The sequence below is a fragment of the Rosa rugosa genome, chromosome 3 (assembly GCF_958449725.1).
Source record: "Rosa rugosa chromosome 3, drRosRugo1.1, whole genome shotgun sequence".
NCBI lineage: Eukaryota > Viridiplantae > Streptophyta > Magnoliopsida > Rosales > Rosaceae > Rosa > Rosa rugosa.
Window position 1 is genome coordinate 37,000,308 of NC_084822.1, and position 13,193 is coordinate 37,013,500.

The 13,193-nt window shown below is 37.8% G+C and overlaps 1 protein-coding gene and 1 long non-coding RNA gene across 5 annotated transcripts in view; one reads left to right on the forward strand and one right to left on the reverse strand.

The window, feature by feature from the left end:
• The window catches only part of LOC133738078 (acyl-coenzyme A thioesterase 2, chloroplastic-like), a 37,324-nt gene that overhangs the window by 2,676 nt on the left and 21,455 nt on the right, over nt 1-13,193 (reverse strand). Inside the window, exons 1-2 of one of the 3 annotated variants that reach the window (XR_009859954.1) lie at nt 9,853-9,885; nt 1,926-2,144 (exon numbers count right to left, since the gene is read on the reverse strand). The exons of 1 other annotated variant lie outside the window; for it this stretch is intronic. Coding sequence is in view for 1 of the 2 variants with exons in the window: in XM_062165519.1 (XP_062021503.1) it covers nt 2,010-2,144 (135 nt within the window). In the remaining variant the exon portion in view is untranslated. Of the gene's footprint in view, nt 1-1,925; nt 2,145-9,852; nt 9,886-13,193 lie in introns of those variants that run through there. One more of the 3 variants, XM_062165519.1, reaches the window with a different exon arrangement.
• On the forward strand, nt 10,152-13,049 carry LOC133738080 (uncharacterized). 2 transcript variants are annotated; one of them, XR_009859956.1, is made up of 6 exons: nt 10,152-10,451; nt 11,182-11,274; nt 11,561-11,697; nt 12,095-12,155; nt 12,639-12,710; nt 12,824-13,049. It is a non-coding gene; the product is annotated as an uncharacterized LOC133738080 (long non-coding RNA). The 2 variants fall into 2 exon arrangements; XR_009859955.1 differs by lacking the exon at nt 10,152-10,451 and having other exon boundaries at nt 10,458-11,274.

A 13,193-nucleotide genomic window follows, 5' to 3' on the forward strand; every position in this document is an offset into this window, starting at 1 on the left:
AGAGTTGGTGAAGTTGCTATGTGTTGGGTTTCCAGCCCATGAGTTAGTTGTACCTTCCTCAGGTGTCAAATGTGATGCTGTACCTGGTCGTTTAAATCAGATCTAGCAGAGCGACGACCCGGGAGCGGATTCCCCACCGGCAGGGGGACAGGAGACGGCCATCTCGAGGACGGCGCCCTATTATGGAGCGCTATCATATCAAAAAGCTCCCACTTCTCAAGCTTTTCTTAAAGGATAAGTACCCAGAGTTTCTGCAAGAACACTTAGAAAATGGGGCTGAAGGGTTACCCGAACCGCAGGCTTGTACCTAAGACAATTGTCTTAGAGTATGAGAATTTTTTACCCAGTAGGTTTTGGGATCCTACTGATGAATGGAGTTCCAATAAGGAAGGAAGATCCTTATTGATGTAGGATTACCTGTAATCCTTGTTGATTACAGAGAAAGAGAAGGCATGATTGCCTACCACCAATAGGAATAGGTTTCCTAATTAGGTGAAGAAAGCTGATATCCTTATGGCTATATAAAGAGGGGTTCTGCTCTTGGTTTTGCATCACAGAGACAGAGCAAAGTGTGTTCCATTCTCGGAGTTAGAGAGTGAGGGAGGGCAAAGAAGAGAGAGATAGGAAGAGAAGAGAGAGTCCTTGTTTTCTTATTCTTTCTGGTTGTTCATCAAGTCTGTTTGAGACTTGGTGTGATTGTGTACCCATTATAAATATAGTGGAAGACTGTTTTTCTGCCGGTGGATGTAGGCAAAAGTTTTGCTGAACCACCTTAAATTCTGTGTTCTTGTGCTCGTATCTTTGTGGTTGTTTCTCTTGGTGTGCTGTGCTTATTTGTGTTTTCGACTTCACATATTGACCAATTCACAACACTATGCTCATAAATATCAGTTCTTTTCTTCTATCAGTCTGACTAAATGATGGAGATACTGACTGTAACCATCAGACATGAATGACGTAGTGCTGCTGCACATGCTGTCTCAGCATATGCAGACTACTCTAATGGGTCCAAGAACCTATTTTTAAGGGTATAAGTTCTGCACTAAAAAGGAAATTTTACATGATGAAAAGGCACCTATAGGGATCTAATATGTTTGACACTTTAAACTTCCTTTCTGCATGGAGAGTACCCAATGCTTTAAGGATGCCGTTTAGAGGTCAGGCACAAACATTTACCTCAACCTTGTGTGTGCACTTGAAAACATGCGTATCTTTTCACAGATTCTAAAACATTTTTAACCATAATGCATGCCTAAACCCTTAAAAATTAGCCAAACAGAGGTTGCATGTCTGTTTTTCAGAGATGAGTGCAAACCATCACTAAATTCTACAGCAAGATATTACACGGAAGCCAATTTCCCTCGTCTTGACATGTAGATACGATCTAGATTTATGACTCAAAGACATTACTGGGTATATTTCATGGAGGTTCAGTTTCTCTTAAATTTCAAGACTATTAATAAAGGAAAAAATGTATCTCCAAAGACAAACATCAAAAGGAGCAGATGATTAAGTAATTTGGTCCCGAACACTGAGCTTAAAAGGATTTGCATCCTCACTACCCTCATGCAATAATATAGCCAAAATAACGGTCTATACTACTTACGTCCACAAATACAAATGAGACACCTAGCACTAAGAATACAAGAGTGAAGTATATGAAGGTGAGCACTAACAATAGTACACAAAACAAACAGGATACTAGAAAGTATTAACAACGTGTTCTACATAACTGAATAATGTGTCCTAATGAATGTGACTCGATAGGATCAACATAGTACCACATGGATCCTTAAGACTCCTAATGTAGATGGATCACTACCTCTTTCAACATTTCCACAAGCTAAACACTTAGGTAACCAAATGAAAGAAAAGTTCAATTAATGTGAATAATCCTAGAATTAGAGCCAGAATTCAAGAATAACCTGAAACGGGAGTGAAACGGGAGGGACACGCATGTCAACTCCCATGTGGAATAGCGCACTCTGAATCTCGCTCTTGTTGATCTTTCATTTGTGTTCTGCATCAAGAACTTTGAGCTTAATTTCACTTTTGTGCTTTTCCCCCAGACAAAGGTTGTTCCATATCTCTTTCAAGTTCAGGCTGCCACCAATATCTAGCCTCTCCAAGACTGGAAATTCAACCTGTAGATGTTAAGTTGTGTTAGTGCATACCTTGACCTGTTTAACACTTCATTATAGCTAAATCAGATTCAACCGGTGAGCTGTGGGCAGTAACAGACACTGTGCGGATCATCTGCTCAAATTTCACTACCATCATGGGATGCGGTGTGGATAGAAAAAACATTTTTTTTTAAAATAGCTAAATTACATTCAATACGAACAACACTTTATCAACCCTTACATTGCAGAAATAAAGATTTATGTGATATAACAAAGTCAAACAATTGAATTCTCATATGATGAAAGTAATCATTAATGAACACAATAAGGAAAGAACCACGTCTGCATATATTCCTGAATGTTCTTAATAATTATACTTGCTCTCCACGTTCTGTATCTTTCTGTATCTATTGCTTAAGTATCAAGCATGTTAAGATTTAGTTTGTATAGGACTCAAACTCTCTGTATAAATACTGTAATATATGATCAAAGCGAGTGTGCTATTGATTCTATTCACTCTGTTTCTTATATGGTATCAGAGCTATAAGCGTCAAACGACCTTATAATATTTTTTTTTCCCTCCTCTCTCTCTCTCCCTCATGGCTACCTCCAGTTCCACAGATTCATCTTCCTCCAATTCTGTTCCCACCGTGACTAATCTCTTATCCATCAAGCTTGACCGTACTAACTACCCTCTCTGGCTTGCTCAGATTGTTCCCATCCTGAAGAGTCGTGGTCTGATGGGCATCGCTGACGGCACTCTTCCATGTCCTCCTGCTCATCTCAAGGATGATAAAGGGAAAGCAATTGATGCTGTGAACCCCGAGTATGAAGCATGGATTCTCAAAGATCAAATGATTCTCAGTTGGATCAATGGCTCCCTCACTCCTTCTGTCCTCGCAACTGTCGCCCGCTCTACTTCTTCTCGTTCTACTTGGCTGGCCTTGGAAAAACGCTATGCCTCGCAATCTCAAAACCGTATCCTCCAGTTACGTAGTGAATTGCTTCGCACTACTCGAGGTGACTTGTCTATTTCTGATTTTCTAGACAAAATCAATGCCATTGCTGATAACTTGGCCCTTGCTGGTAATCCTATTCCTGACAATGATCTTGTCTCTATTATCATGCATAATGTTGGTCCTTTGTATGAAACAACTGTTAGCTCCGCCCAAGCCCGTGATACTCCTATTACTTATGATGCTCTTGAAGCACTTTTACTCAATGCTGAGCGCAGGTTGGCAAATCACACAATTCCTGCTATTGATAATGGTCACACTGCTCTTGTTGCATCTCGATCTCGTGGTAGTATCCGCGGTCGGGGTCGTGGTTTATTTTCTGGTGGTATTCCTCATTCTGCTCATGGTCGTGGTTATGGTAGTGCTCGCTCCAATAATCTTGGCAGCCATTCTTTCTCTGGTGCCAACAACCGTACTGCTGGCTCTCTTCTTGGTCCTGGACCTTCTCATCAGAATATTGTCCCTGGCTCCTCTCAGTCTTTTTCTAGTGCGGGTCGTGTTCCCTGTCAGATTTGTGGACGATCTGGCCATAATGCTTTGGATTGCTTTCAGCGTATGAACTTGTCTTATGAGGGTCGCATTCCAACCCAACGTCTTACTGCCATGGCTGCTCAAGCATCTTCTCGCCCAAGTTCTTCTGCTTGGTTGCTTGATACTGGAGCGAATGCTCACATTCACCAATAACTTGGGTCGCTTGGCTCATCCTCGAGAATATCATGGCGATGATACTATTGACGGTATTGCTGGTGGTTCAGGTTTGAACATTTCCCACATTGGCAATTCTTTCCTTTCTCTTAATTCCAATTCCTTTCTGTTGAAAGACGTTCTTCATTGCCCTAATGCTACTTCTAATCTTCTTTCTGCCAATAAGTTTATGCATGATAATTCTTGTTATTTTGTCCTTTATCCCAATTGTTTTCTTGTGAAGGATCGCGCGACACAGAGGACGCTTTTCCGCGGGTCGACTGATGATGGTCTCTTTCCTTTCTCCTCCGATTCAAATCGTTCCTCTTCGTCACACACATTGTTTGGTCTAGTTGGTGTTCGAGTCAATGCTCAAGTTTGGCACTCCCGGCTTGGTCATCCGTCCTTTCCTATCATGAAGCGTCTATTCTCCCATAAATTATTACCTCTTTCAGGCTCTCCTTCTTTAGCATTTTGTCAGTTTTGTCCATTGGGCAAGAGTCATAAATTGCCTTTTAATTTGTCGAAGTCTGTTTCTCAATTTCCATTAGAACTTATACATTCTGATGTTTGGAGCTCATCTTGTTTCTCAATTTCTGGATTTAAATATTATGTTCTATTTGTGGATGATTTCTCTCGGTATTCTTGGATTTATCCCATGAAATTTAAGCATGAAGTGTTTTCTCATTTTGTTCACTTTCGTACTCATGTTGAAAAATTGTTTTCATGTCCCATTAAGGCTTTCCAAACTGACGGGGGTGGTGAATATACTAGCACTTTGTTCAAAAATTATTTGGCCACCAATGGCATCACTCATCGTTTATCTTGCCCTCATCACCCTGAACAAAATGGTTTAGCCGAACGCAAACATCGTCATCTTGTTGAAATTGCTCTCACTATGCTTTCTAATGCCTCAATGGGATCTAGTTATTGGGTCGAATCTCTCAATGCTGCTTTTTATGTGATTAATCGTTTGCCCTCTCGTGTCCTTAATTATGTCTCTCCCTATGAAAAATTGTTTCGTCGAGCTCCTCAATATGATTTTCTACGGGTTTTCGGCTGTGCATGTTATCCGTACTTACGTCCTTATAATGCTCATAAACTTGAACTGAGGTCTAAGCGATGTGTTTTCTTAGGGTATTCTCTTCATCATTTGGGTTCACTACTAGCAAAAAGAGCTATACACACTGATTGAAATCAGTGTGTATAAAACCTAATAGCTACTGAAATCTGTGTGGGAAGCCCAATGGCTACCCTACACTCACAGATGCTACGTCTGTTCAATTTGCTGTCGTGGTCTTTGATCTTCCCCCACTGATAGAAAAATCAGTGTGGTATAATAACGGGACCCACCACTTCCCAACTCTATGCAGGTCCATCAAATCAATGATCAAAATATATTTGTAGAATGCATCAGTGTGAATTGGGGACTTTAATATTTATATTTTTGACATTTCATCAGTCCAATTGTATTAAAGAAAATAATTTTACCATGTTTTTGTTTTAATAAAATCGTTTTTAAATTTTAATACTTCTAATTATTTCTTTTATTCCCAGATCTGATTCATCAACAAACATAGTCCTTGCATATCTTCTGGTTCAGTAGAATCGAAATCCAAATTGTTATAAGAGGTTGTTGGAAGATCTTCTAGGTCAAAATCTTCACCGACGCCGTAATCAATCTTCAGTGTAAAGCATTACTGAACAAAGAAAGACATGGATTAAGAACTTCAAACTTTGGTAGAGAATACCCAATATGACCATAAATGTAAAAGCAGATTATCGAAAACTGAAACTGATAAAATTTAAATCCAATAAACCCAACGAATCTTACTTTCAATGGATAGATCTGCTTGATTAGAAATCATCCATGCCATAACCCAATCAGCATAGATCTGCTCACTGAAACCAATCATCCATGCCTCCACCTCCTATTTCTACTCACAATGATTCTGCAAAACCCAGATCTCGCAAATATTTTCATAAACCTACACATCAAAAGCAATCCACAACAAAAAACAGGAACCAAGAACATTAAAAACAATTCAAGATCCTATAAGAATTTGAGCAGTGTATCGAGATAAGGGATAAAAAAAAGACCTGATATGGTGATATCAATCTATCTTTTCCTTAAATTGGGGATCGGATTTGGGTTCGAAGACATTAGAGAGAGGAAGAAAGTCAGCCGATCCACTATGCTCAACAACAAACTAGGCATGATTCCACACAGACTACTCTGACTGGTTGTTTGATTAGAAGGAGATGAGACTGAGATTGGGATAGTTGAGTATTTGAAATAGGCTGTGGAAAAAGAGAGGAGATCGATATCGGCACTTGAATATCATAGCAGATGGGAAGAGAGAGAGAGAGTAGATAAATGGAGTTTTTCAGTTTTGAAAGACAAGGAAGAGACAAGTGCAGGGCAGATGGGATAGATCGAGAGAGATAGAGTAAATAAAGTTTTTTGAAATTTTTTTTTAAATAAAGTTTTTTGATTTTAAAAGGCAAGAAAGAGATAAATGCAGTTTTTACGTAAATCAAATTCATTTCAATTCATACTGATTTCTGTGAGTGATTATTTACTCACACTGATTTCTGTGAGTATTTGTGATTTACACTGATTTCTGTGAGTATTTGTTTACTCACACGGATTTCTGTAAGTATTTGTAATTTACACTGATTTCTGTGAGTATTTGTTTACTCACACGGATTTCTATAAGTATTTGTGATTTACACTTATTTTTGTTAGTAATTGTTATTCACATATTTTGTTTTCAAATTCTTTCTAATAAATCTTTTAATTTTGGGGAAATAAATAAAAATTTTCTAAGTATAAAACTGTTTAATAAATTATATTTTTGTTATTCACACAGATGTCTGTGTGTAAAAACTTTGTTACAGATATCTATGAGTATAAAATTATTTAATAAATTATATTTTTGTTATTATACACGGATATCTGTGTGTAAAAACTTTGTTACAGATGTCTGTCAGTATAAAGTTATTTAATAAATTATATTTTTTATCACACACAGATATCAGTGTGTAGAATATTTCTCACATATATCTGTATCTATTAAATATTTAGGACACATGGATATCTGTGGAAAACACTATGTCACACAGATTTCAGTGACAATATTGTCAACATGTGCTCATGTAGGGTCTAATAGATCATTTCACACTGATATCTGTTGCTAAAAACTAAATCCCACAGATTTTTTATCAGTGTGAAAGTCAGCAGGTTTAAAATCTGTGTGCAATGACATTTTTGCTGGTAGTGGTTATAGATGTCTTGATAGGTCAAGTGGTCGTATTTATTTTTCCCGTCATGTTTTATTTGATGAACATTCTTTTCCTTTTCAAGAGACCATCGATGTTGTGCCTCCGGGGGTGTCTTCGTCGCAGCAACCCCTTGAATTTTTCTCTTGTGATTTGTTGTCACGTCCCTCCCACACTCTATCCCCTCAACAACCTCCATCTCCCTTGTCCTTATCTGGTCCTTCTAATATTCCCACCCCATCATCTCCCATGCCTACGTCTTTGCCTTCAAAACAACCTGCTCCTCCATCTTCTCCTTCTCCAACCATTCCTGCCTTGCCAACCACGTCTCCTTCTCCTTTACCTTTGCGTGTTTACTCACGTCGTCCCGTAATTCTTCCCTAGGCGCCTCCTGCCGCTATTCCCATTCAACCTGATTCTTCTGCACCATCCTCTACTGTCTCTTCGTCCAGTACTCATGGTCCGGCTTCTTCTAATGCTCACTCCATGTTAACTCGTGGGAAAGATAATATTCGGAAACCGAATCCGAAATATGCCTTAACTGCTGTTATTGATGCTAATCTTATTGAGCCCACTTCTTATAGTCAAGCAGTTAAACATGCTCACTGGAGAGAGGCCATGGCTGAGGAGTTCAATGCTCTTCAACATGCTGGGACTTGGACTTTGGTTCCTCCTCAACCCTCTATGAACATCTTGCCAAATAAATGGGTCTTCCGTATCAAGCGCAAGTCTGATGGTTCCATTGAGCGTTACAAGGCTCGTTTGGTTGCTAATGGGTTTCACCAACAGGAAGGTTTGGATTATGCTGAAACCTTTAGTCCTGTTGTGAAACATACTACTATTCGTATTATATTGGCCATTGCTGTTAGTGCTAACTGGCCTATTCAACAATTGGATGTTCAAAATGCTTTTCTTCATGGCAATTTATTTGAAGATGTGTATATGCGGCAGCCTATTGGGTTTATTGATACTCAGTTTCCTCATCATGTGTGCAAGCTACGTCGGTCTCTTTATGGTTTAAAACAGGCCCCTCGTGCCTGGTTCCATTGCTTTTCGGCTTATTTGGAGGATTTGGGTTTTGTGGCTTCTATGGCTGATCACTCTCTTTTCATCTTTCATCAAGGACCTACTCTTATCTATTTACTCATTTATGTGGATGACATTCTTATTACTGGGAACAATTCTCGTCATATAGTTGATTTGATTGTTGATTTGGGCAAGCTATTTTCTATGAAGAATTTGGGTTCTCTTAGTTATTTTTTGGGGATTGAGGCTGTTCGTACTTCTACAGGACTTTCTTTGTCTCAGTCTAAATATGCACTTGATCTTTTGAAGCGTACCAACATGCTTGATGTCAAACCAGTTTCTACACCTGCTTCTCGTCAACGTCTTAGTGCGCATGATGGTAACGTTCTTCCTGATCCTACTGAATACCGTAGTGTTGTGGGTGCCCTTCAGTATCTCACTCTCACCCGTCCTGATCTCTCTTTCGCCGTCAACCAGGTCTGCCAATTTATGCATCGTCCCACTTCTACACATTGGGTTGCAGTCAAGCGCATTTTGCGATATGTTAAGCATACTCCATATCATGGTATCTTCTACAAGCCTTCTTCTCTTAATCTTCTTGCTTATTCCGATGCGGATTATGCGGGTGATCCTGATGATCGTCGCTCTACCGGTGGGTATTGTATGTATCTTGGTTCCAACTTAGTTTGTTGGAGCTCCAAGAAGCAAGGGAATGTTTCACGGTCCAGTACAGAGGCCGAATATCGACAACTTGCTTATACTGCTGCTGCTATCTCTTGGGTTCGTGCCTTATTTCGTGATTTGCATTTGTCTCTTGCTTGTCCTAAGCTCTGGTGTGATAACATCAGTGCCATTTCTCTTGCTTCTAACCCGGTGTTTCATGCTCGCACTCGTCATGTTGAAGTTGATTTTCATTATGTTCGCGAGAAGGTGGTTCGACATGAGCTTCAAGTGGGTTATGTCTGTACTGCTGATCAAACAGCTGATATCTTTACCAAAGGGCTTCTTCCCTCTCGCTTCACATTCTTAGTTTCCAAGCTTCCTGTCCTTCCTAGGCCACTTCGCTTGCGGGGGTGTAATGAACACAATAAGGAAAGAACCACGTCTGCATATATTCCTGAATGTTCTTAATAATTATACTTGCTCTCCACGTTCTGTATCTTTCTGTATCTATTGCTTAAGTATCAAGCATGTTAAGATTTAGTTTGTATAGGACTCAAACTCTCTGTATAAATACTGTAATATATGATCAAAGCGAGTGTGCTATTGATTCTATTCACTCTGTTTCTTATAATCATACATTGGATAAGTTTTAAATACCCGAGTCTAAGAAACTATCAACACAATACAACATATTAACAATATCTATCACTAAAACGATTTTGTTTTGTCAGCAATAAGAAGGAAACTTTGTCTTCATTTGAGAGAACAAATTTTCCATATCTCCATTATGTTTCATTTTACTTGAATTATACCGTATACGGTTGAGAAACTCAATTTTTTTTTTTTTTTTTTTTATCATGGATCACTCGTATTTAAACAAATATTATCATTTGGAAATGACAACATCGACGGTACTTGAAACTACGTATCATGCTACATTAGTCTTGTGAATTTTTTTTGTTTTCTGGGAAGATAGTCATGTGCTAATTAACAAGAAAGAACATTTGAAATTATACAGTTACGTATTTTGGTATTAGATCAAGTATTCATATTCATACCTTTTCAGTGAAGAAATGCGTCTGGCCACTACTAGAAAAATGGCCAAAGGGCACCGACAGATGGCCACCTAATACGCAAACGGTTCTTGTAACTTTTGTAATCCACTGATAGCAAATGTTGGTGGCAAAACATTGGATTTGTCACTGATGATCAGTGGCTAATATGTTTATTAATAAACTAAATAATAAAATAATAATATAGCTGATCACTTTTCATCCCCACTTATTTAGTATTATTATTTTTTTTGCAATAGAGAATTTAATATACTAATAGCAACAGATTCTCAAACACACACTCTCTCTCTCTCTCTCTCTCTCTCTCGGGGAGAGTGGGAGACTCTCTCAGCAGCTAAACAAACAATGAAAAAACTCAAACTCTCTTGCTCTCTCTTTCTTCTTCACTGCCATTTCTCAAACTCCGGTGACCTGCGACACGACCGATACTAATGAATCTAGGGTGAGCCGATCTACAAAACCCACATGGCCATAGGACGGGAAATTAGCCAACGCGCCATCACCAATGGTTTGCTAACTTCAACAGCTGTCGATCGTGTTCTGCAAAAGGGTTCCACCTTTCTTTACTCTGAATCTTGTTCTAGGTAAAATATGTTATGGATTTTAGGGTTGTTTCTTTCTGGCTGGTGGAAACTTGGATTTCAGTACGGGATCATGGCTATTGGGTTTTATGGGTGTTTTAGGGTCTTTCCTGTTCATTTGGGTGAATCTGAAAATGTTCTCTTGATAAAAAATAAAATCCCAGAAATAATAATTTTCATGTAGAACAAGGTGCAATTAAGTTTTTTTTTTCCTTGCTAGAAGCATGTGCTTTGAATCCAACACTTACTTTAGTCTTTGTTTTGCTGCAGTAGGATTTCAAAATTAATAATGGGCTATAGACTTATATGTATTGGAATATGGATGAGCATAATTGTAGAATCTTATTTCAGTTGACCTATGCAAAGCCTTGTTCTAAGCCAATTTAATTTATAATAAAATTACAATGAATTCAAATTTGATGTTTCTCATGGTAAAGTTTTTGAATTTAATAGCTTAGTGTTTAGTTGTTGAGCTATTTCAAATGCTAGTCGAACTTGAGCTATTTCAAATGCTCAAGTGTTCAGTCATTGTTGAGAAGGTGGAGTCTAGGTCATGCTCCCAATGGAGGGTTCCCCCTGTTCCCAATGAGTTTGATTAATTGGCTCATAACAAGGTCTATCCATACGTACTATCAACACATAAGCTATTTTTAAGAAAGAATTTGTTAAGTAACCAGTTTAATGAATAAATCCTTGTCTTTAAGATTCTAGCTGTACATCTTTGAAGCTGCAGGTGTATGGTGATTTAGGAAGATTGTGGTGATGCAGCTGTGGAGACTTTGAATCAGTTCCTTGGTTGGTGCAAGCTCTCATTATTTTTCGTAAGGTGTGTTGGCTGTTATAAAATACAGAATTTCTTTGTGCTTGGGTTCTGTGGTGTACATAGATCCCATAAGTGATGAAACAATCTTGTATTTAAGTTTTTCTTGTAACATGAATAATGTGTGATACTATCCCTAAACCCATTCTTGTTATTAGGTAATAAGTTGTCTCCATGCCATTTGATGGCTGCTGACTGTGTTTCTTTGTTTGCTTATGCCTAACAATCACCGTTGTAGATTGTAATTGTAAATATACCTCGTGAATGAAGTAAAATTTTCATATGTTTTCAGCTGCATTTAAAACTTATCTGAGAAGTTGAAAAAACACAGAATCAAGCAAGAGGTCTTGTGCGATAAAAAGAGCGTTTGGCTGTTATGAAGACAAGTTCATTCCAATTCCTATTCCTCTCATTGATCTCCATCATCAGGTATGCATCTCTCTTTCTCTGTCAGCTAATCAAGTTATCTATCCTTTTTTAATAAAATGTTCTACGAATTAACCTACTCGAAGACATTGAGGCAACAATATCAAGCAAAAAAAAATTTCTTGATCGACTAGATACATTGAAATAAACATCAAATTTGTGACTAGATATATTTACTTCCGGTAGGTTTAGGCTTGTAAGTTGCTTTAGGTTTCTATTTCTGGACTAGGTGGTGCAGTAAGTTGAATTTACATATCTGTATAACTTTAGATTTTTGCAAAACAGTGATGATGTATAATTGTATATGAATACATTTGTAGACATCATTTATATATTCAACTATTTTATGTTATTTATTCTTCACTATATTCTTGTGCTTACTTTTGTTTTTGATTTTCAGGCATTCCTACAAGTAAATCTGGGTTATCATCATCAATTGTATCCTAATTTCTTTTGCTTCTGTGAGCATCACCACATGTGCTCTATATATTCTGGTTCATTCTAAGCTCACTTCTGTCCTTCGAATAGATACCCATAAATTCTTCTTGCTCCATTATGCTCTGTGTTTAGCTAGACAATGCTTGGTATCATGTTTCTATGTGAATTTTCGCATATAATAACTCGGGACACCCACTAGTTAAAATTCATAAACTAATTATATGGCTTCTCATTGATAATACTGTGATACTTCACAACAACTTATATTTGTCTCTTTATTTCTTTTGATGCCAAAATGAGCCATAATAGCACAATTATGAACCCCAAGCTCTTCATGTCCATGTTATATATGCAGCACAGCAACTAAATACATTGCAAATGTAACTGTGTCAATATATGCTTTAGATAATTGAGTGATTGATGCGTAGAAGTCAATCACCTATTTGGTGTTGTTTTGATCTTCTACTTGAAATTCTAACCAAGATACTTGATTGTTCTATTTGTAGGTTTTTCTTAGATGCAGCAAGAGTAGGAGGCTTAGATGGAGTATTGATACCTTCGGCCTGGGATCAAAAATGGTAACTTTACTAATCATGATGTTCTATTTTCATTTGGTTGGTTAATAATTAACAATAAGAAGTTGATTAGGATACATCAACCCTATGTATTCATTGCACTTGCTCTTTGGCAGGTACTGGAAATCATAACGGCAAACACTGATACTGATCAAACCTTGGTGGGAGGGGCCGTAAATTATGTATAGACATGATGTTCTACTTTTTTAAGTTTGTAAATATAGCTTTATCATGTAATTCAGTGATGCAATAGAAATATTTACTATCAATTTTTATGAGGTTAAATAATTTATTTATTGGTGTAATACTGGCAGTGGAATGATAAAAGAGGATAAAATTTTGGGGTGAAATAATTGGCTTTTTCATTTTTCAATTTTTTTTTTCTTTTGCTTGGGTTCTTTTCACACCGAATGATTGGTGGCAATGATGATTGGACAGCAATCAGGTTGGTCAGACAAGGCAGTGTGGGGCCCAGTACTGCTAAAG